Raw genomic sequence first — 21,280 nt, forward strand, 5'->3', positions numbered from 1 at the left:
CAGGTGACTGAGACCAATACGTCTCTTTCAACATCGCGATCCCATCCCAGCTGGCGCGCTAGACCGGAAAAAGTAATATAAGTCTGTCACCTGCTGGCCGAAGACAAGCAATGGACGCCTGGATTTACCTCGTAGCTAGTGATACAGGATGACGATCCAAGAATTCTTCAAGCAAGAAGGAAGGAAAAATTGGAACATGATATATCAACCGGATCGCTATTCGGTCATGCAATTGCCAAAACTACGGTACCTAAAAAAGCACAATCGGGATTAGGTGGCGCAGCACCACGATGGGATAAACAAAACGGACAACACGCTATTGGGTGATAAGATGGGTAAGACAATGCTTCTTAGACAAGACGTCATAAATGCACAGTTATAGATGTCTGAGCCTGAACTCACCGTTGGGGAGGTCCTATTACCGCGAGGTCGAACGGCTTAGGATAAATACTCCCGCAATGACAGCAGCCAAGGTGACGATAGCCCCAGGCAGCAGCAGTTCATTGGGAACGCCAGTAACCAATTGCTCTTCGGGAGCATGGGAGGGGTACGAAGGGTGTGTCCGGGGATTAGCCAGAAGGGGCTCCTCTGTCAGGGGTTCTTCAGAGACAGAAGGCGTCTTGATTTCTGCGCGTTTGGCAGGGGCGGGCTCAACTGGCGCAGTAATCACTGGAGGTTGAGCAGGATCGTGAACGAACAGATCCACCTTATTTTTACGAGCCTGACGTGCGATAGTCACCGCGTCAGCAAGGTCCTGGTCAGTCGTGATAGACACGGTATCTCCCTCGTTGTCCACGTAGCTTAGAGCGTAGCCCGTATTGCTAAGTGTGCCGTTTTCGCATGTAGCCGCTCCACCAACAGCTTCTACTTCAGGACCTAATTTCGCGGTAACTTGAGCGACCAATTCGGCGACACCGGCGGTAGGTGGGATGTTGACTCTATGCACTCGGCCGCTGGGTGCTTTGAACTTGAACGGGAAAGCGACCGGCTCTCCGTGGTTGAACTCAGAGTGCTCGTCTCCACCATGGTGGGAAGCAGAGTCGTTAGGGAGGACACTGTCTCGTGCATCGAAGCTAGCTTTCGGCGACTCGGGACTGACAATTGACCTGTGTGGGGTATTGGGCTGGTGACTGCCGGAGACCATCGAGTCTGACTCATGGTCCATTGACAACCAAAACTTGTTCCATGCTGGGCCCTCATCGTCATGGGTCTGCATCGAGTTGATCTAGATAGAGGTTAGGCTCATAATTCGAAAATCAACTCCGATGTTGACGAACCTGCTCTAAGGTAGCATATGTGAGTTTCAAAACATCCACCATTCCCACGATCTCGCCGCCCTCGTTCATCACCGGAAGATTCAGATAATGGCCGTCTGCGGATTAAGCTAGTTAGAACCGAACTGCAGCCGGCCCAGAAGAAGGATAAGTACTCACCATGCATTTTCCGGAGGGCAGCCTGGATACTCATATCACTTGGGGCAAAGTCGGGGTGAGGGGTCATGACCCGGACAACGCTGCACGTTGCGGGATCGAGGCCCGGGGCAATGACACGCAGAACGATATCTTTACTGGTGAAGATACCCGTGATAGATCCTTGATCCTGCACAAGTAGAGCAGTGGTGTGGTTCTCCTTCATCATTGCAGCAGCATCTTTAACTGTGGTGCGGACGGAGACCGTCGTCGGAGGCAAACCATCCAAGACACTCTCAAGGGTGGGACCGGACATCTTTTGGCGCAGGGCTTCCACGTATTGAATGATCTGCTGAGGCTGACTGGAACCAAGCTCTGACTGAACACCCTCCAAGGCATCATATAGCTTCCGGGATGAGCTGTACGCGCGCTCCAGTTTCTCCATGGCATCATAAAAGCACTTGGTAATATCGAGCACACCCGAAATATCCTGATTTTCGTCCATCACAGGTAAATGCCGGAAACCTTTCCGAACCATCAGGTCAAGGGCGTCAGTGGCGCTGGTATCGGTCCTTGCACAAAGAGGGTTTTTTGTCATGATCTCGGCAACCGTGATTTCTCGAGCCTTGAGACCAGCTCCCACCACCCGAAACGCAAGGTCCTTCGCAGTAAAGATGCCGGCGATCCGGTCATCATCGTCCGTCACTAACACGCAGTCTTCCCTCTTTGCTGCCATCAGTTGTGCAGCCTCCGCGATGGTAGTGGAGGGCTTTATTTGAAGAGCTTGACTGGGCTTCAACGCGAGAACAGTACCGGGAGGAGCCTTGCGGCCACGATTTGCTCTCGCCGGATTGTGTCTCTTTTTGTTGAGGTCTGCCTCCAGTTTTCGTCGAATTGCCTGGTGTAAACATCGCAGGTTAGAACCGAACCATCTCTTATATTATTTCACAGCGCCAGTCTATTCAATCACGTAGAGAACTTAGGGGAGAGGATTCATACCTCATCTCGTTTCGACTGATTCTGCCTCTGTCGGCTGCTTGCGGCACTCATTGTGGAACTACCGATATCGCTCGTGGGCGTATGGGATGTTATTATTGAAGAAGATTCGGGTCGAGGTCGTGGGATGTGAGATGCCGCGCTGCCTTCAAAATCAGGCAACCTGCCCCGTCCGACAGTCCTATGACTGACGGTGCCCTTGAACGTTGGGGTCGATGACATATCGGGATCGAGTAGGGATTCAGGATGGATATGCCTGAGAAGACGGAAGGGATGAAGGAGGAAGGGCGGAAAAGGGTATTTTCGAGGATCGACCCAGCCAAATGAAATAAAAAGGGAGGTTGTGAAAAAAAGGTCACTGGCGGAAAGAGTGAGACGAGAGAGATGATGTTGCGGGCCAACGAGAAAGAGACGGGGAGGACAGGGGATTTGGCCCAGATCGACTATTTGTTGTTCGCCGCTTAGTTCGGCCAAGTCGATTTGCGCATGGAAGAACGACTCTTTGTTGCAGGGCGCTCGTTTCGCGGCTCGCCAATGGGAATACTAAATGCAGCTGGTCCTTTGCTTCTTTATTTCTTCCCCTTGGGACTCATGCTCTTCCCAGGTGATTTTAGTCCTGTTCAGTCAGAGTAAACAAGGGTGCCATATTGGCTCCTGAGCCGAGCAATCTGGTGGCACGGGCGGCCGCTAATCCCTTTTCGAATTCGGGATCGGCACGTGCATCCACCCCCTTGGAATACCTTTATGCCTGAGGCAGAAAATGTTAGTGCTGCCTGAGGCGATATCTCCCGTGACCAGGACTCGCTTAAGGGCATAGGGCTTCCAACACACACTGACATCTCCTCATCCTGAGAGAGTGAACGTCTGGGGACTGGAGCCTTTCTGACAACCAACCCCGACACCAAAGTACGCCACAGCCTCCCCTTTCAACACCCTAACCTTCTGGCTCAACGTTCTCTGACTCGAATATTCAGAGAAATCCGTCAAGATGGTTAAGAAGAGAGCGAACAAGTAAGACCGCAACCCTTCCCTAGCCAACACGATATGGAATTTATGTCGACATCCCGACTTGAATGTGATGCCGACGGAGAACCGTCACGAATTCCCAGCGAAGATATCTTCAATGGCATGTTGCAATGCTCAGGAAATGGAGAAATCAATCGCTTCCGCAACTCTGGATATGAGCCAGCAGCGCAAGGATCAAATAGACTAACAGTTCCATAGCGGTCGTAACAAGAATGGCCGCGGCCACGTCAAGCCCGTGCGCTGCTCCAACTGCGCCCGCTGCACTCCCAAGGACAAGGCCATCAAGAGATTCACCATCCGCAACATGGTCGAGTCCGCTGCTATCCGTACGTCCACCCCGCAATCGAACGAACCACCGATCTGTCACGTTTTGTTGTTCCGAAAGAGATAGGCTGGACGATTGGAATACAATTGGATCCTAGCAGGAATATTGGCAGCAAATCGGATAGAGGAGTTGAGATATTTCAATCGAGCTTGGGGCTGACTCCGAATTCTTCTACTCTGCACAGGGGATATCTCCGACGCCTCCGTTTTCACCGACTATGCCGTCCCCAAGATGTACCTCAAGCTGCAATACTGCGTCTCCTGCGCTATCCACGGCAAGATCGTTCGGTATGACTCCTCGACCTCGATTGATCATATTCCTGGACGAGCACTAATGCATCTGGCCTCAACAGTGTCCGCTCTCGGGAAGGTCGTCGCAACCGTGCCCCTCCCCCACGCATCAGGTACAACAAGGACGGCAAGAAGCTGAACCCCCCTCAGGCCGCGAAGGCTTTGTAAGGAATATCCGAAAAAAATGGAATTAGTTTAAACGACACTGAATGTTACTTTTCCCTTTTTTTTTCTTGAACAGGGACTTATGCGGTTCAAAATGGAATGAATAGGTTTCAACCTCGGGGTTGAAAATACATAACTGTCTCGAGGCATGAGACTTCAAACACAATACCAAAACTAAAGATTATGATGCATTACTCGCCCCTGGGTACCAATGGAAACGCTTAACGTACCCAAAAACTACCAGCTACTTGACCGCCAGCAGCGAGGCCACACAATACCCCCCAGCATCCCCCCACTGGCGTCTCCTTACCCATACGCTTGCCAGAATTATTCGTACCGAAGATGACTACCTGCATATGTAGAACAACACTGTAGAGGCTGGCGGCAAAAATATCAACCGCTATATATGCGTTCTATGGGTAGAAGACGTTTATACACTCGACACAAAATTGGTCTGCGCGCATGTTACACTTATCCCTCCCAACACTCGCAACCAAGCTGATGCTCAAGGGTACAAGTATCCCTTCTCAAAATAGTTACCGTACATGTCTACCATTCCGGGCCGGCCCTTCGGCGTCGCATTCCGAACGATCTTAACCTCTCCTTTCCAATGGCCCTCGACATGATGAGCGATATATGAGATAGGGCCTCGATACGGGCTTGGAGACCTCAGGCTCGGAGATGGAGACAGGGTGTCGCCTGACCCTGTCGGGTAGCGGGACTGGGGAGACAGAGTTCCGTTCATGCTTCGTCGTTGATAGGTCTCCCGTAAAGTCTGTTCGTACTCATGCTTCTTTCTGCGTCGGAAGGAAGCCAGTTCAGCGACAAGATCAACGATTGGAGGCGGTGCGGGTGTGATTGCAGGGTTAGTGGTACGGAGTTGTGAAGCTCTGTTCTCCTTTGAATCCTTGCTGCTCTGTACGGACAGAGCCCTTGGGAAGGAGCCCGCCAGTTCCGGAATACTCTCCCGGCTAGGGTCATCATGGTCTGCCGTGAGCGTAATGTTCTCGCTGATCGCAGATATTGGAAAGTACCTTCCTTGGTCGTCTTCTGGAATACCGCACTCAGTTTCCTCAAAGAAACTAAAGTCATCCGATGCTGCAGACCATAGCCGCTCCAAGTCCCAATCACCAGTCGTCGATTTCTGCTGTCCAATCTGGGAGCTAATTGATTTCCACGCAGTCGACCTTCCAGGTTGTCGCGAACTAATCACCGGAGTAATTTCGAGAATTATTTGGCGCAAGGCAAACAGAGACTTTGCTCGTTCCTGCTCGGCCCTCGCCCTATCTTGTCCGGGTGGCAAGGAGTAGTCCGATCCTGCTTGAAGGGCCGCGAGCAATGCTTCGTTTGAGCATGCGGTAATGAATTGAATCAACAACTCTAAAATCGGTGAATCACCAGGAACGTGAGACGGGACATCTGTCAATACTAAAATTTCGAGGTGGGGGACATGGAATGGGTGAAGATACGTGAAGTAGCTTTCCCGACCATCTCGTCGGGGCCGCTGCGCCTTCGGTCGTTTGGCGAGTAACTCTCGAATTTTTCGAGCCCGAGCATCCTCGGTAGGCACGGAAGGACTGCACATCGGACTTGGTGAACCCAAGCGCGTATGACCAGGTTCCAAAGGACTGGAGGTTGATCCTATTGAATTGATACCATTGACCTCGTTAGGGTCATGAAGCACCTCCGGTGCAAAAATTGACCCTCGTCTGGGGACTGGTGAGCTTTCTATGCTATGTTTGGCGCGTTCCGCCCTGCCGTCATGATGATTACCGGGAGTAGTGCGGGACTGAGAACGCGGAATGCTTCCTGGGAGCTCAAAAACAGGAGTTGTGTCCGCAGGTAGTTCATATATCTCAGTTGCAGCAGTATCTAGCTCACTGAGATCGGCTGTCCTGTTTTCAGCTGGGAGTTCCGGTAGAAAGTCCTCTGATGATAAAGAAACCCCATATGGTGCGGTAGAAGTGCAAATAGAATGATGTGCCCGGAGGTAGGTCAATCTTTCCTTTGCCAGGGTACCCAGAATAGGTATCAGCTTCTGAGCGCCTGTATAAGCCGATGGTTCGGTATTGGAGATGGTAAAGGAACCTGTTCCACCGTCAACGTGTTTGGCGGTATGGACTGTCCCTACGTCAAGTACATGGAATTGAGTTGTCGCCAGAAGGCTCGCGACACCTTCAACCGTGATTTGATTGTCTGCGATATAAAGGTGTGTAATTCCCGCATTTGGTAGATCTTCAACCCAAGAACGGCCCGTTAATGGGCTGGTTAACGCTCTCCGAAATTCCGCATCCACCATAGGTGAGCTGAGGAATTTCAATACTGGAAAGTGTCGCGAATATGGGTTTAGTGAGGTTGATAAAGGGAGTGTGCGAGTTAGTGGGCCTTGCCTATATGCAGCGTGGCCAGGCGGCAGGAGGCAAGCATGAATTAATGACCGTAGAGCCAGATCAGTAAGCTTATTGTTCCGCAGATCGAGATATCTAACTCTTTGCCCAATTGCATTCGCCAGAAACTCTGCGTCAATATCTTTCAAGCCGGTCCCTCGTAGCTTGAGCACTTGCAGACGTTCGAGCTGGGATAATGCAGACAACACAGTCTGATCCTTTGCCGAAGTTGTATATGATAGATCGAGATACATCAATTCTGGGAAGCGAATCAAGGTCTCTGCTATACCTTGTGAGGTGGTATTTGGCTCGCTCTGTGCCACGAGGAGGCGGATGTTATAAGTCCTCGAGGAAACCGCGCCCGGTACGGGACCTCTAAGGGCGATCATGGCACTATGGTCGAAAAAAGGTAACTCGGAAACAATCAACGACTGGAGACATGGCAAAGATTCGAATATCTCTCTTAACCACTCTGGACGTGGGCCGCCATAGATTTCCGACAGTGCTGGAGGCATATGAAGAGTGTGTGTAAGCATCCGGACGCTCAGGCGGGCATATTTGAGGGTCCTTCTGAACCTCGTCAAAGCAACTATCATTCGAAACACATGTTAGCACGCTAAGACCAGAAAGTTAATCAATATACGCACCATAAACCTCGTCGTTCTCCGTTCCGAAGTGAGAAGCTGGGTTTCCCCACAGGAACGGCATGAACACTCCATGCCATCTTCGACAGACAAGCGTGACGGCGCAGAGGTCGCTTGAGGGGATATGCTGAGCGATTAATGGCCATGCGTCTCTGGTCGTTGCGGATTGGTATGATGGAGGCACTGTATCCATCACTTAAAGTACCTCAATCGAGTGGAACTTGGAAGGTATACGCAGGTCCTTCAAGTTGCAACCGCGACACAAGGCGGTTGTCGGCTCGCCGTTTCCACTCATCACTTGGAGCATCAAGCTCGTTAATAAGAGAAATCGATGGAGAGGTAATGGTCTCGGCTTAAATGAGCCGAGAAGCTGGCCACTGCACCCATCGAATGAGGCTCGAGTTCTGACCTTCAAGTTTCATGGCACTGCCACTCCTCGTGATTGGGCGCTTCATTGGGCGCATCTGCCCTGGCCTCCGATGAAGTCAGAATATCACGCTTCGGAGCAGCGCCAAGAATCAGACACAAGTTGTGTCCCTGGGAATTACGATGCTCCTAACGCCATTGTGAAGAGATTGAATAAGAAGAAGATGCTCACAATCCCAGGGGACAGACGCTGTTTTATAATACAGAACCATGCAACGATAACGGCACTAGCAGCAAACGCCAAAATATACCGGTATTTTTACCAAGGGCGCGCGTGCCAGTGGCGTCATGAGAGAGGCGCAAAGGCGGTGAGGAAATGCCAGAGCTGATCACCCGCTTTCCAATCAATTCTGTCCCCATCGGGTACCTAGTCGCTACTCTCAAACACAAACCTACTTCCCATCCTTCTGACTGACTTCGCAACGATGGGCCGTTCTGATTCATGTAATTCAGATGGTTGCACGGCCGAGCCTGTGCTTCTTGAGATGAATATACCAGTAAATCCCAGTAGCGCTACGTTTGTGCTCGTAAATAAGAATGATATCAATAGTGACGTGCCACGTTTATTTGACATGACCAAAAGAACAAAGAAACGCATTCTCATCTCAAGGGTATCAGGCTAACTCAAACCCATGTTCACTTCGTCACCGAGTCCCATCTCCCTCTCTGCCCTCTCTGTACCACCAGCCGCCCGAGAACCCCAACGATCCAGGCGATCCTGAGCATCTGAGAGCTCCTTGTCGCGAATGCTCAAGTTATCACTGACAATTGTGCTGCCGTGAGGGCTCCCTTGGCTAGTGCCCCCAGAGAGCCCCGACAATCTTCGAGACCGTGAGATGCTCACCGGTCTTGAAGGGTTTCTGATGGACGAGCTAAGACTAATGGCAGAAGTTATTTTCCCAGGATCTTCGGAGTCATTGGTAAAAGTCGGTGGTGCAGAAGAAGTGCTGCTATTTTTGTCGTTTACACTCTTTGATCCTCCGAACCAACGTCGTCGGCGCGTTTTGGAGGATGAGGACGGGGCGAGACTCACGGAATCAGCATCGAGCATGGAAGCGTCGGTGTTGCCTGGCTCCTTTCTGTTCTTGCTCTCTTCAATTTCTTTCGCTAATGCCTGAGTTAAGGCGGATGGCGCGTCCAAGGACGTACCTTCCGGCGTAATCTCAACAAGTTCAGCGTCACGGCACCACTTCCTTCGGCGAGTATAACGGTCCCATCCGTCTAGCCCACGGCGACCGTCATTCCACTGCGAGATATCAGCGAGATAGGCCAAACAGACGGATAGAAATTATACTACGAAGATATACCTTGTTATCATAGTAAATCCAACCTCCACCATCGGACGCTTTGGAGTTGGATTCGTCATCGTCAGCCCCATCAATATGCCACTCGCTGCCGTCGGCCCATCGCCATTTTGCGTTTCCGCTTTGCACTTCCGGGAGGTCAAATTCATTCTTAGAGGGCACTGGATTTAAATGCTCGTCGGTCCAGGCGGCGCGTTCTGCTGGAAACAAAGAGTATGTCCAACCGATGCCGAGCCATCGACGCTGATTTTCATAAATAATAAAAGTGAAACGGACGCCGGAGGAATCTCCACGGCGCTTAGTCGCAACATTGGCAGCATGACCATGACTCTGCATAATATGAGCTTTGTCTGCGTCCAGAGAAAAAGATAGGCCAGTGATCATGGCGCATATTCGGCGGACCGTAAGTGATCTCCAGAGAATCACACGGCAAACTCTTGCTGTGCGGGAGTGGTATGTGAGGATAATGGTTCCTACTACCATAATGACACGGCGAGTAGTGATGAGGTACAGAGGGGGTAGGGTCAGTGCGATCCATATAGGAGTGACGAATAGAATTCGAAAGAATAGAGTAGTAAGAGCCGGCCGGGTGGTTGCCGAGGTAGCCGTCCTTTGGGTTGATAAGAAATCCGTGAATTCCACGAGTGGTTCAAGAAGCATATTGCACCGAGTGGTGAACGTTCTCATCGCTTCCACAATTTCGTCCAAACTCTCGTAACGGTGAGCAGAACTTTCTGACGCTGCCGATTGTTTGTGCTTCTCGGTTGAGAAAGCTCTGGTTGATAGAGGAGAATAGCGCCTCCAATACATTCCGAGAATTAGTCCGACTACCACCAAAGGTGGCCCGGCCCAAAGAACGATGGCATCGCCATATAGTACAACTGCCCAGAATCCAGACACAAGGAGGAAGCTATGATAGGAATCACCCGTCGTCCATGTCAACAAACCAACGAGCGTATTCAGCGGTAGAATGAACGGGTGCGAATAAGCCAGCGCTCGGGTGACAGGCGGAGGAGTGGCAACCAGAAGAGGAGACTTCCGGTGCACGATGATACTGGAGCGCTGCCTCGAGGTCAGGGACGAGCCGGAGATCGTGGTAGGCGAGAAAGCAGCGACCGTTGGGGGCTGAAAGTCAGCATGGTCGTGGCGAGTAGTCGGGGCCATGGAATCTATCCACGGGATATCTTCTGCTCAATCATCAGCACCGGCACCGTTGCGGAATACTAAGCTCGCCAGTGCGCTTCTATAAGCATCGAAGGAAACAAATTGCGCATTCCAGCCATCCATCACCACATACCGAGTGCTGCCATCCAACAGAGACGTCATATGCAACCATGAAGGTCATCGCGGGCGTTGAAGGGGAAATGAGGAAGGATGGGCAGGGAAAGGAAAAGAAGTCGAGAGAGAGAGGAACCTCGGAGCAGGACGACGATGGAGTTGCTAGAGCCCGGCTGTGGGGGGCAAAAGAGGAAGAGCCTGGTGGAAGACCCGCGGTGCAGATGAAGCTTTCCTGGACATGTGATCTGCTCTGTGATACCAGTTGCCGAGCAAAGCAGTGCTGATTGGGGATGGGGGACGGGGGAGATTGATGATTGAGGAAAGGAACGAACATATCAGGACAACGGCTTGAGTGCACAGACATCGCATTCCTGAGGGTAAATCTCCCAAATATGTAGAAAAGGGTTTCTTCTTGCCTCATATTTGTGCTCGGAGTCGTTCACGATGAGTCTTGGCAGACCTGGACCCGTTCTCCGAAAATTTTCCCCAAACCTCACCTCCGACTCCGTCTGTTTCCATCGCCATCCATCCGAACCCCATCATTCGGCCCTCGCGCTTCCCCCTCTTCCCTTGCCTTCTCTCAGATTGCCCTTAGTTGGGTCAGGTCTCTCGCTTGTACAGTATGGTACGTTCACCTAACCCCCGAAGTGCCCGTCATTTCTGTTGTCTGTGCAAATGGTTAACGACTTTGCTCTGAATCACCAGGCCCACCGCATCGTTACCCAAGTCGTCGTCACCGGCGCACGAGTATTCGGCCGCGCCTTCGCAGAAGCCTACAAACAAGCCTCCGCCGCATCCAAATACCAAGGCCAAAACGGCAAAAGTGGTTCGGGAAACGCCTTCGCCTCCTCCGGCCTAACTCTTGATGAAGCATGCAAAATCCTCAATGTCAAACCTCCGCAAAACGGGGAGGCAAATCTAGAACAAGTGATGGAGCGGTTCAAGAAGTTGTTCGACCTTAACGATCCGCAGAAGGGAGGCAGCTTTTACCTGCAGAGCAAAATTTTACGCGCGCGTGAGCGGTTAGAGATGGAGGCTCGACAGACAGAGCGACAAGCTGCCCAGGAGAAGGAGCTACGCGAGGGCTGGAAGCCTAAAGTTTACAAGGATCGGTGATCCACCGTTGCCAAGGTGGACGATTCCGAGCCCTGCGGGCAGGCATTCGACATTTCGTATCTACTGTCTTCCGCTCTCGAAGATGTTTTTTTCTTTTTTCCACGGCATAGCATGGCGTTTTTGGTGACTCGAGCATTTGGATTGGAGGTAAATTAGACGTTCCAGTTGTTTACGTTCTCGTCCGTCTAGGAAGCTCGCTCTCGTGATGCAAATATATCCCAACAAAGTGCTGAATGGATGAAGCCCACCTAAGTCGGCGCTCCGGCTACTCGGCTCTGGCTGTCTTTGCGCTCCCCTGTGCGTCTCCTCTTTACAATATACCCAAGATCGGCATTTTCTACGCTGTATATTATCCCGCGGCCGAGGCGGGGAAACGGACGTCAAGGAAGACCAAAGGTATTCGCCAAATTGACGAATGGAGGACGAGTGAGTGTTGATATACTTTTCCCCCTCACCATTGATATACTATTCTCCGCTCCCATATTCTCATGTATCATAAATAATTACCGATGAACGACGATGATTTGCTTCTTTACCGAGTTTTCAGTCTGAATGAGGCTATCTACCTGGGGCTGTGGGAGTACGCTGTCGATACAACTCTAAATCCGCGTATTTGTGCGCGAGGTAAGCGGCGTTCCTTCTTTGGGAGAATGTGTCTTAACAAGCCTTCCCATCCAACACTCGTCTCCAAGCAATCGCATGTAGCGCTTCCTTGGTGAGAAGGTGGAAGGAAGAGATACGAAGTCTCAAGATGGACTGGTCCAATTCGATTCTGTTTTCTAGCTCATGTTCATTTTCAACAAATCCATTGCCGTGCTTTTATTCGACTCGACGGCGGCACTATGAATGGGTAAGCGACGAGCCGATAAAATGAAGGTAGGGGTTGTTTCTGGGCGAGATCAAGCGGGGGAGAAGGCAGACCAACTTATCTCGCCATATAGAAATGTTGCCTGGAGCTCAGTAGTGAGTTGATGAGGCAGGAACTGCTGATGGACGTTTTCCGGGGCTATTTAGCGGGTTTTCTGCAACGACAGCGGTTCTAACCCCGATGCAAGATGAATGATTCCCAGTAAGCATGAAGGACCCGAACACCATAACAAAAGGGTATCTGATGCTAACATAGGATACATGAGCCCACAATGCAAAACAAAAAAGGGGAAGGAAACAAAAGTCTTTGCGCGATGATGCATGACCACAATGCAAGACCTCTAGCTTTAGCTAGTGACCGAAATTTCTTTTTCGCGCATAATAAGGTCCTTATCCATTTCAGATTGTGTCTTGTACCCACCGATCCTGAGCGCCTCTTCATTGCTGATAGCAGCTGGGATTTTTGGTATTTCAGGGCGAAGTCGCTTTAGACGAGCAGCACGATCCTTCGCCGCTTGAACTTTTTTCTGTTTATTCGTTAACTTTTCCTTAGGCACCTGGGTCTTCTTTGGGCGTGACAGAGGCCTCGCCGGTAGGGGATGAGAGGACTTTGATGAGGTGGGTGGAGGAGGCGGGATAGGATTTGATGGGGCAGGGCTCCGGGGAGGAGGAGGAGGCGTGAGTAATCGGCGGTACTGGTCGAATCGAGGGTCGTTCTGGAAAACTTCACGTAGCTGGAATCGACATTCTCTGTACTCATCAAAGTTGGCAGCAATGATTGTACCCAGAATAGTTTCTTCGGTTTCCCCTGAATTTGCCACAGAGATCATACGCTCCTTGAGTAATCGGTGTGCATCTGAGAACGATTTGAAAATTAATACGATTTCGCGGGTACCACCAGATATATCGTTATCGGGGTTGTTTGGATCCTCAATGGAAAGCCGAGCATTGTTGTTCTCCTTGTACACCTTGTATACCCTCTGCAATTCCCTCTGTCAGCAGCCATTGGGATGCCATTCATTGGCAAATTCTAACTAACCTTATTGAAATATCCTGGAGGATTCAAGCGAATTCCGACGGATTTGTAGTCAAAGCTGTCTCCGTAAAATTGGAAGAAATCCATGAGAACGCCGCCAAGGTTTGGCGACAGAGTACTGTACGGCATGTGTTGAAGAAGGCTTGTCACAAGGCAAGTGATGGAAAAGCCACCCAGCCCACCAGTGGGAACCTCGTTGAGGCCCCGGAGAAGCAAAAATTGTTTGATCACGGATACGATAACAGGCATTGCAGGATATTCGGATTTCCACTGCTGAAAAGTGTTGTTCGCTATAAGCCCACTATCGTTGTCGAATGATAGGTCTACTTTGAGCCCAGTCAACTTGTCCACGAATTTCAGGATCGGAACACGCGCATGCGCAATCGTCTCTATGGAGCCGGGGATGGCTATATTCAGGTTTTTAAGGAAGGCGGCGAAGGCGTAAATCTGCCCCTTTCGCTCGCCGAAAGTCTTGATGCCATTGCGCATAAAATTAGTAGACAGAAGAACAAGATCTATGTCAGCTGTTGGAAGGTACAGCCCAGATGCGAAAGAGCCGAATGGACGAAGCTGCACGCCATAATAGCGGCTTTGAAAGGCAGCTTGGAGTCTTGCGACCAGGTCTTCTCGTACAACCTGCTCGTAGTACATAGGCTTTACCCAGTGGTAAAAGCTCAGGATTTCATTGTGGAGCCTGAACGCAAATTAGGGTATGGGTTACGTTTTGCAGACATATAACTTACCTTGTACCCAAGCTTAGAGTCGGTTGCATAAGATTTAACCACGGAGTTCCCGATTCAGATTGGCGCAGCTTCCATTCATCGAGAATCGAGCCATCTCGGGAAAATCTACTTCCCAGCTTCCCATGCAGTTTGGCGGGTCCTTTTATCTCGTCGTCATGCGTCCTCTTCCGATTCCCAAGCGCTGGATCCTTCCCATATAAGTGGCGTCTCGGACCTGTGGGTGCATTCCCCGGTGCCTTATCCTCTTCGTCCTCGTCTACCAAGCCGGCTAGGGAGATGAAGTCCTCATTCGAAACAACAGCGTCTGTCTGTTCAGGCTGCGTCACGCTGGCGGCCAGACGAGCCTTTCGAATCAGCTTCACCACATCCAACCTTTTGTTTTGGCTTTCATCTGGAGGCGGCAAGGCAGTATATGGATCCGGATTGGACCACTTTGGTGTGGGCGCGGCCTGGGCGGCTGGTGCTGCAGAAGGTGCTGTGTTGCTCTCCAATGCGCTTTTCTTGCGGGGGTGCAACTCGTCGTCTTCGTCGGACGATACGTCCATCTCTGCTTCTTCGCTGTCGCTGAGATTCTCTATTCGCGCAAACTTCATCGCAGGTCTCGAGTCTCCTGTATCTTGCCCTACGAGCAGCTCTGGGGTTACCTCCCTTCTCGTTCTTAGGAGCGGCCTCTCTGACGTCCCGGCGCGCGGGTATCGAAACGTGAATTCATGTCTGGGCTGCTGTGATAACCGCTGATTATTCCCTCGAAATTCGTAAGCCGGCGGCGGCATTATGGAGTATATATAATAAAAAGAATGACAAGTGAAATTTTGAAGCCACTTGAACACACAAAATGAGGTTACCTTGTCGAAGAAAATGGTCAAGTGCGTCAAATCATAGTGAGAAGCAGTTTTTTCTTCTTTTCCTTTTTCGCGGCAGTAAACCATTTGGGGAAGGCGGTGAAGTGGTCCTCATCAGTACCAAAGGTTCTTTGACTTTGGCGACCTTGATTGTGTGGACAACTTTGTCAACTTTACAAGCACGGTCGGTCTGGTTGGAAGGGCATGGTATTTTCAAACTTTGATGCCTTCTACTCGCTATTCCAGGTTTTCATTCCGGCTTCTAGCTGCTGGATTAACGGCTTATCTACTGCCATCTCCGCGAAGCTGGCTCGTCCGGTAGCCCAATCGAGCCATTCTTCGGCCCTCGAGCCGCTCTCTGCCCGAAGCAGGCCGACGCTCACATCAATAAGTTGTGGTCTTTTCTCGCAATGCCAGAAAACCGATGCCCCGCAGCAACTGCAGAATTCCCGATAAACAGTCGGAGAACTCTCATATCGTCTCAATGTGCCCACGTCGTAGGCCAGCGGCAATTTCCGTCCGGTGAAGATATTTGACTTAGGAACGAATGCCCACGTCTGGATGGGGAAGCCACTGGCAAGACGGCATGTTCTGCAGGCGCAAGTACCCGCCATGTACTTTGTTTTTCCAGCACACAGCCACCACTTCACATCCTCTTCATTCTCCGCAGAGACCCCTGAGTTATAAGGGATGATCAAGTCGGGCCAATGGGACCACGGTTCTTCCGACGTCGAGTCTGGGCGGGTGATATAGAGTTCTACACCCCCACAGTGGCATCGTATGGGTAGATGGGAACTATCCTGGCTTGCACTTTTAATCCTTGTTTGGCATCCGGCACCTTGACTGCCTGTTCGCGAGTTGAGCCAACATGACATTGCCGTGTCAACTTGTTCGCCAGGAAGAAAGGACGAGAGGCCGCCATCCCGCGTATCGCGAACATTCCAGTGCTGGACACTCTTGGTCTGTGGTGGATTATCTAGTAGTCCCGATGCCACAAAATACTCGCTCGTGTGCGTGGAGTGGGCGAAGACATGAGAACCGCAGGTCCCGCAAAAGTAGCGACTAAGAGAGTCAGACTGTTGGTATTCCTCGAGGGTCTCAAGCTGTGGCTTTTCTCGAAGGGAATAGTAAGAGGTGTATATCTGTCCAGAAACAGCCTGGCATGCCGTACAGTGGCAGATATTCAGCTCTCTGTTGCTGGATAGGTCCAGATGCACCTTCTGTGTTACTTTCCCGCATAGACAGGAGATGGAGTGTACCATTTTTGCGCACTCGCTGGAAGGTCGTTCAGAAAGGCGAGGAGCCACGAAGTTCTCACTTCAAGTCTCACTTCAAAGTTTTGCGGGTCTTATACGAGGGCGAAGGCTCCCGTGCCGAATTCGCAACGCAAGCTGGTCCGGGCAGAGGTGGGCATGCCATTCTGGGCTCACGAGAAGTTGACAGCGCTGGATGCGTCCTTGCAATCCAAAATAAGCTTCAAAAGCCCAAACAACTCCAGTTGGGTTTGGAGAATCGAAAGATCCGCCCTCTTGCAGAAATCTGCTCACATCTTCGCCAGTCTCGGAATGTCGCAATAGACCCCGGGGCCAGCGGTCGCCTATAAATACCAGTCCATAACCCCCCCGCCTTGTCGTTTCTTTCCCTTCTTCTCTCCCTCAACAACCGACTCAAATCTCAGTTTCACAGACAAGTGCCCGACCCTTCAGAATAACGAGATTCCCTCTTTAGATATTTTCTACATATCATCATGGGTATGTTTGTTTCTAAGATTCAGCTTCCAGCTGGTTTCTTGCTGCGGGGCCAGATGGCGGGGTGCCATTCCCGTCCGACAGGGATTTCGCACGAATGATCATAGATCGAGGCGCTCAATCAATTTCGACGATGCTAACTCTGAGGCTCACAGCTCACGGATGCTCCTGCGGTGATGAATGCCAGTGCCCGGCCGGCCAGTGCAACTGCCCGGTAACTATGCCCGCCTGATGAGTCTGACGCGGTCCCTGGCTAATGGAAATGGACAATCAGAAGAACTAGACTTCCTGGACGCACTGTTGGTTAACAGGAGGATGGACAGGTTTTGATTCTGGATTGAAGAGCAGACGAGTTTGATTCCTCTGCTAAGATGTTCGCACGAAAGACAAATAGACTCCAGCTATCAAAATCATCGTTCCAGCTTCCTTCTCCCAAAGCTGCGAAAAATATTGAGACGCTTGACTTTGAACGTAGTCAGAGTCGTCGGTGGTCCGCCGTGACTCGCCTTAGCTTCTTCCCTTCCCTGTCACTTCCAAGGCCTCGCCTTGACTTTTCTCCCGAGTCCCAATTTTTAGGCCCAAAGACGACTTGCCCGAGTTTCACAAATTAATGCTCATAAGGGAACCCCGGTCTTCACTCCATGCGGCTGTCGTGGGGTTCAGAGGCACTGCGCCATTGTCGCTCATGCAGGAAATACTGGCACCCTTCCACAAGGATGGATCCATGTCACACCAACGTGACGGAGGAGGCACCACCCAAAACCTGTTCTTGTCACCATTCCATTCCTCTTCGAAGCATCGTCACACTTGGATCGGCTTCTGGATCGACTGAACGGGATATGCCCTCGTGCAGTCAAAGAAAGAGGGGTTGGACGGAGCCCGAGCTCAAGCTCCAGGTGACTTCCTGGTCATCGAGACATGGATCTCACCAATGACTGCGAGCGAGTGACGATGTAAAGATAAGATGGTGCATGCCCAGCGCATAAAAGCGATATTAAGACGCCAGTCATTCTGGTTGTCTCTTGCTCTGGGGTGGGATGCTAGCCTCGTCGAGCTAGCAGAATTTCACCATGGAATCAGATATGGTAACTCATGGGCGAAGTGGAACTGCAGAAAACCCTCTTATTGCTAGCCTCACTTTCTGATACTTCCTCTGGACCCGACCTCCGGCAGGCAAGTGTCTCCTTGAGAACGTGGCCTGATCTGGACCGCCCAGCGCACATTGCCCGAATTTCTCATCCAGGAGATGCGTTCAAAGTATCAGTCGCTGAAAGTCGATAGAACGAGGGAAAGAGACAGACCGATGCCAGGATCTTAACCCGATACTCCCTGACAAGGTACCGTGATAAAGGAAGCATTTTTTCCGAGGATGGTGCACGTCTGGTATGGTGGGTTGTATGAGGCAGACCAACCCCCACATCATGCGTCGCACGTTGATACCCCTCCTCCGTCTGTTCTCCGACAAGCAGAAAAAAAAAAGCAAAGATAGAAGAGGGGCGTCGAAGTTTTCAGCATGACTTCGACCATCGGAGCAAGGGCCCTCGAGAAGAAAACAAATCGGAAGGAGACTGGGGCAGACTTACGCTCCTGCTTAGAGCGTCCACCCATACGACGCCTCGCCCACACATGGAGTCTCTGGCCATGCTGTGCTCCACTGTGCTGCATCTGCTCGAATCAAGAGGAGAAGCTGGCATGCAGCGCTGTGCATGCGCAGCTGCATCTGTCTGCGTGGGAGGCGCTGGAGCAATGACGGAGGAGTGAAGCAACGCTGTGTTCTCAACGCTGAGACCGGGGTTGGTGGGGGCATACAGCCAGAGGAGGGTATTTTAAGCCCCCGGGCAGCCTCCTTCCCTCTCTCCTTCCTCTCCTCTATCCTGCCTCGCAAGTCCCTCGACTCAAACAAAGAACTATCCACATCCGTTTTCTCACCACACCACAACAAACAATCATCATGTCTCCCTGCAACTGCAACTGCTGCTCCGGCGACTGCAACTCCTGCTCTTGCAGCAGCTGCACTGTATGTTGCCTCTCTTCTCTTTGTTACCTTCTCTCGTCGATGCAAGCCAAGATAGTGAAGTGGACGGAAGAGCTAACCGAACAACAGCACTAAATCACTTCCACCTCCTTCGAGCGAGCGACCCTTCTGTCAAGAAACACCTCGAGATTAATAGTCAACATCTGTCGGTAACGAAGACGGTGTTGTTCGCCGTTATCGAAGGTTGGGGTCGAGGGCGGGTTTTACTTCGTCGTCTCTAGCTGCATGGTGTGATAACGTTACGTATTGGCATGTTGTTTTCCTGAACAGGGGTATTAGTGAATCAAGACCCATACGTTACCCTGTGTTCTCTGCCTCTCCATATTCATTGATACGTAGCGAGCTTCTTGTCGTAGCCTTGCCGGTGGGGAACGACTTCGTTACCCAGAATTGAGGGTACATCTTTCAATACGCTTCGGAAGGGAGTTGCTCAGACTGAGGATGATTGAAGAATCCCAACGCTGTATGCAATTCAATCTAGAAATCCGAGTGTCCTCTTAGTAAAATCTTTGTATACGTACATCCATGTCCGTCACAACTCATCCTTGGCCCTCGGGGCCACGTTTCCTGGCTCCTCGCCGCCAGCGCAAACAGATGGCGTCGTGACGAGCATGGAATACACGCACTTTTCATCCTCAGCAATTTTCAGAATTTGATTGTCCTCGCCACATTCGAGCACGACGGTCGTCGAACGCGCCGGCCCGTTCCAGCAGCCTTGACCTTTAGTATATTCAAGCGATGTCTTTTGCACTTGGATAATTTCCCCGATGTCGTTCAGCTCATCGACACTAACAGATCCGATGCGCTCGAATTTGCCCATCCGCACGGAGGATCCACCCTTCTTTGGTATTTGCTTGGTCTGGTCAAGGAAGCAGTGTTCGTACGTATACTCCCCAGAATCCTTCGAAATGCAGACACCTTTGAGTGCACGGAAAATAGAGGCTACACCGTAGTCGGTCTCAAGGTCTGTCTGTTGGTTTTTCAATTGGGACTTCAGGTCTCCAATGTCTTTCTCCGCCGCTTTCACGGCTTCGCGGGCCTGGGTCACGGCTCTGGATTCAGACGTCGAGGGCTTATCCTTAGGAGGGAGAACGCCGTTTTTCTCGAGAAAGTTCAGAATACCGTCAACCTTCTCTTCGACGAAGGTGATAAACGATGGGGGCAGGTAGGCTGCTAGCTTGTAAACTGAATACCATGTTAGCGTCGCGCTTTTGTAGGCTGGAAGGAACATACTAGTATCGGGTCCAGAGTCGTCTCCCTCGCTCTCCCACTGCTCCCAATTGATTCCTGACTGCTCATCGTCGGGATGAGCGATAGAATCCAAGTCACGATCGCGCGCACTGTTCAGTATCGTCTCCACAGTCCCCCGAGCAGCATAATCCTCCCAGCTGCGCACGGCGCGCTTGACGCCCTCGTCGTTGAAGTTTGGGTTGTATTCCACCTTAAACTTGGATAAAATGTCTTCAAGCTCCTGCACGCGAGATCGGATCTCGTCTCGTTCCTTGCGTACCTCCACCAAAGCATTCCGAAGTTCCTCCACTCGACCTTTTGCCAGTTCAGCCAGTACATTGACCTTGCCCGTCTTCTTCCCTTTCACAACCTTGTTCTGCTCCTCCTTCTTAGTCTCCTCTAAATCAGCCTCCAGACCTTTCAGCTGGAGCTCTTTGCTCTCAATCTCGGTTTTGAGCCCCTGGATGTGATCCTCAACTTCCTTTTGCTGTCGGCCCGCATCCACGAGAAGGTCCCTCTTCTTCTTCAAGGCCGCCGTGATGGACTTCTGCCTCTTTTCCTCCTTTTTGCGCCACTCTTTGCCGATCTCTTTACATTTGTCCTCACACTTCGTACCTCCAACACGGGCCCACTCATCACTTCCGTCGCAGCAAAGCTCGGAGTCGCAGATGCCATCATTGACTCTCTGGAAGGGAATATATGACGGTTTATGGCCCTTGTTTTTGCAGTAGAAACCCGGAAGCGCCGCCTTGAGGTTGTCGCTGCTATGTCCAGGGCGATGGGCGACATCTAACGGAGAGTTGCCAGACAGGTGAGCGCAGGCGGCGGTGCCGGGTTCATCACTACCATCCGGACAGTCGCAGAAGTCATCATTCACAGCGGCAAATGGAATCTGAATGGAGGGTTGAGAAACACACGAAAAGGTCGTCGTGTCTTTATAGAACTTGGCAACTGGAAGAGAGGAAGCGAGGTCAGCCAAGATACTTGAGAGTTCCCGCGAACACGCTTAAGGCTTCAAAGTTTTCGTAAACAATCAATTGTTCAAGAAAGAAGATTTGCCACTGCTGAAGCAGTACTTACATTCTGGGCCGACTCCGCGGGGCCGAGCGGCATCATCACCAGCAGCTACCAGCGCTGAGCACGCTGCCACGCTCACAAGGAGGAGCGACTTCTGAGAAAAGATCATGGCTACCACATTGATCTTCCAGTTCACCGCTTGGCAATGGGTGTTGTCAAGTGTGTGGGGTACTCTCTGAAGCAACGCTGGGGAAGGCGGCTCCAGGAGCTTCTGGCCAGCTGGTGAAACCTCCAGTCGGAGTCAGGTTACAGGTGAGGTGGCCTCGTTCGAAAAGTCGGGCGCCCCGAAACCAACCACGTGATGGGGCTAGTGGTGCACATGCGCAATACTACGAC

At 51.3% G+C, this 21,280-nt stretch overlaps 9 protein-coding genes across 9 annotated transcripts; 3 read left to right on the top strand and 6 right to left on the bottom strand.

The window, feature by feature from the left end:
• Positions 1-32: 32 nt before the first annotated feature.
• BJX67DRAFT_209228 (CBS and PB1 domain protein) lies at positions 33-2,826 on the bottom strand. The gene is made up of 4 exons (XM_071025552.1): positions 2,409-2,826; positions 1,434-2,307; positions 1,278-1,372; positions 33-1,225 (listed from the first exon to the last, which is right to left on the bottom strand). Exons 1-4 carry the CDS (start codon positions 2,625-2,627, stop codon positions 419-421), a joined length of 1,995 nt encoding a protein of 664 aa, XP_070883615.1. The 5' UTR covers positions 2,628-2,826; the 3' UTR covers positions 33-418.
• A 377-nt stretch (positions 2,827-3,203) lies between these two features.
• BJX67DRAFT_209095 (40S ribosomal protein eS26) lies at positions 3,204-4,465 on the top strand. The gene is made up of 5 exons (XM_071025548.1): positions 3,204-3,311; positions 3,380-3,416; positions 3,630-3,757; positions 3,941-4,043; positions 4,109-4,465. The coding sequence occupies exons 2-5, from the start codon at positions 3,394-3,396 to the stop codon at positions 4,212-4,214; spliced, it is 360 nt and encodes a 119-aa protein (XP_070883616.1). The 5' UTR covers positions 3,204-3,311; positions 3,380-3,393; the 3' UTR covers positions 4,215-4,465.
• Positions 4,100-7,578, bottom strand: BJX67DRAFT_209161 (uncharacterized protein). Its single transcript, XM_071025550.1, has 2 exons — positions 7,246-7,578; positions 4,100-7,187 (listed from the first exon to the last, which is right to left on the bottom strand). The coding sequence occupies exons 1-2, from the start codon at positions 7,433-7,435 to the stop codon at positions 4,717-4,719; spliced, it is 2,661 nt and encodes an 886-aa protein (XP_070883617.1). The 5' UTR covers positions 7,436-7,578; the 3' UTR covers positions 4,100-4,716.
• Positions 7,579-8,016: 438 nt separating this feature from the next.
• BJX67DRAFT_389787 (PEX28-32 family peroxisomal membrane protein) lies at positions 8,017-10,136 on the bottom strand (the record flags this gene model as incomplete). The annotated part of the gene is made up of 2 exons (XM_071034548.1): positions 8,017-8,914; positions 8,976-10,136. 2 exons carry the CDS (start codon positions 10,134-10,136, stop codon positions 8,288-8,290), a joined length of 1,788 nt encoding a protein of 595 aa, XP_070883618.1. The 3' UTR covers positions 8,017-8,287.
• A 467-nt stretch (positions 10,137-10,603) lies between these two features.
• On the top strand, positions 10,604-12,076 carry BJX67DRAFT_209204 (import motor complex subunit PAM16). The gene has a single exon (XM_071025551.1). The coding sequence runs from the start codon at positions 10,926-10,928 to the stop codon at positions 11,364-11,366; it is 441 nt and encodes a 146-aa protein (XP_070883619.1). The 5' UTR covers positions 10,604-10,925; the 3' UTR covers positions 11,367-12,076.
• Position 12,077: 1 nt separating this feature from the next.
• Positions 12,078-14,882, bottom strand: BJX67DRAFT_209155 (putative topoisomerase family protein TRF4). Its single transcript, XM_071025549.1, has 3 exons — positions 14,013-14,882; positions 13,273-13,963; positions 12,078-13,213 (listed from the first exon to the last, which is right to left on the bottom strand). The coding sequence occupies exons 1-3, from the start codon at positions 14,783-14,785 to the stop codon at positions 12,581-12,583; spliced, it is 2,097 nt and encodes a 698-aa protein (XP_070883620.1). The 5' UTR covers positions 14,786-14,882; the 3' UTR covers positions 12,078-12,580.
• A 133-nt stretch (positions 14,883-15,015) lies between these two features.
• On the bottom strand, positions 15,016-16,519 carry BJX67DRAFT_361109 (GFA family protein). The gene has a single exon (XM_071029833.1). The coding sequence runs from the start codon at positions 16,114-16,116 to the stop codon at positions 15,085-15,087; it is 1,032 nt and encodes a 343-aa protein (XP_070883621.1). The 5' UTR covers positions 16,117-16,519; the 3' UTR covers positions 15,016-15,084.
• Positions 16,520-17,615: 1,096 nt separating this feature from the next.
• On the top strand, positions 17,616-18,167 carry BJX67DRAFT_209627 (uncharacterized protein). The gene is made up of 2 exons (XM_071025556.1): positions 17,616-17,850; positions 17,902-18,167. The coding sequence occupies exons 1-2, from the start codon at positions 17,695-17,697 to the stop codon at positions 18,001-18,003; spliced, it is 258 nt and encodes an 85-aa protein (XP_070883622.1). The 5' UTR covers positions 17,616-17,694; the 3' UTR covers positions 18,004-18,167.
• A 1,002-nt stretch (positions 18,168-19,169) lies between these two features.
• Positions 19,170-21,053, bottom strand: BJX67DRAFT_383687 (putative protein kinase C substrate; the record flags this gene model as incomplete). Its single annotated transcript, XM_071033502.1, has 3 exons — positions 19,170-19,822; positions 19,871-20,818; positions 20,948-21,053. 3 exons carry the CDS (start codon positions 21,051-21,053, stop codon positions 19,170-19,172), a joined length of 1,707 nt encoding a protein of 568 aa, XP_070883623.1.
• Between the last annotated feature and the right edge of the window lie 227 nt (positions 21,054-21,280).

This window comes from Aspergillus lucknowensis, assembly GCF_044049455.1.
Source record: "Aspergillus lucknowensis strain CBS 449.75 chromosome Unknown BJX67scaffold_39, whole genome shotgun sequence".
Taxonomy (NCBI): domain Eukaryota; kingdom Fungi; phylum Ascomycota; class Eurotiomycetes; order Eurotiales; family Aspergillaceae; genus Aspergillus; species Aspergillus lucknowensis.

What these genes read in the sequence shown, in the direction of transcription:
- BJX67DRAFT_209161 (XM_071025550.1), bottom strand. Translation starts at nt 7,435, where the DNA reads ATGGATACAGTGCCTCCATCATACCAATCCGCAACGACCAGAGACGCA. An exon ending in GGAGAACGACGAGGTTTATG is followed by an intron (nt 7,188 to 7,245) that starts GTGCGTATATTG and finishes TTCGAATGATAG; the next exon opens with TTGCTTTGACGAGGTTCAGA.
- BJX67DRAFT_361109 (XM_071029833.1), bottom strand. Translation starts at nt 16,116, where the DNA reads ATGGTACACTCCATCTCCTGTCTATGCGGGAAAGTAACACAGAAGGTG.
- BJX67DRAFT_209095 (XM_071025548.1), top strand. Translation starts at nt 3,394, where the DNA reads ATGGTTAAGAAGAGAGCGAACAA. An exon ending in GTTAAGAAGAGAGCGAACAA is followed by an intron (nt 3,417 to 3,629) that starts GTAAGACCGCAA and finishes ACAGTTCCATAG; the next exon opens with CGGTCGTAACAAGAATGGCC. An exon ending in GGTCGAGTCCGCTGCTATCC is followed by an intron (nt 3,758 to 3,940) that starts GTACGTCCACCC and finishes TACTCTGCACAG; the next exon opens with GGGATATCTCCGACGCCTCC.
- BJX67DRAFT_209155 (XM_071025549.1), bottom strand. Translation starts at nt 14,785, where the DNA reads ATGCCGCCGCCGGCTTACGAATTTCGAGGGAATAATCAGCGGTTATCA. An exon ending in ACTCTAAGCTTGGGTACAAG is followed by an intron (nt 13,964 to 14,012) that starts GTAAGTTATATG and finishes ATTTGCGTTCAG; the next exon opens with GCTCCACAATGAAATCCTGA. An exon ending in CTCCAGGATATTTCAATAAG is followed by an intron (nt 13,214 to 13,272) that starts GTTAGTTAGAAT and finishes AGGGAATTGCAG; the next exon opens with AGGGTATACAAGGTGTACAA.
- BJX67DRAFT_209627 (XM_071025556.1), top strand. Translation starts at nt 17,695, where the DNA reads ATGGGCGAAGTGGAACTGCAGAAAACCCTCTTATTGCTAGCCTCACTT. An exon ending in GAATTTCTCATCCAGGAGAT is followed by an intron (nt 17,851 to 17,901) that starts GCGTTCAAAGTA and finishes GGAAAGAGACAG; the next exon opens with ACCGATGCCAGGATCTTAAC.
- BJX67DRAFT_209204 (XM_071025551.1), top strand. Translation starts at nt 10,926, where the DNA reads ATGGTTAACGACTTTGCTCTGAATCACCAGGCCCACCGCATCGTTACC.
- BJX67DRAFT_209228 (XM_071025552.1), bottom strand. Translation starts at nt 2,627, where the DNA reads ATGTCATCGACCCCAACGTTCAAGGGCACCGTCAGTCATAGGACTGTC. An exon ending in ATCAGTCGAAACGAGATGAG is followed by an intron (nt 2,308 to 2,408) that starts GTATGAATCCTC and finishes TGTTTACACCAG; the next exon opens with GCAATTCGACGAAAACTGGA. An exon ending in TGCCCTCCGGAAAATGCATG is followed by an intron (nt 1,373 to 1,433) that starts GTGAGTACTTAT and finishes CTTAATCCGCAG; the next exon opens with ACGGCCATTATCTGAATCTT.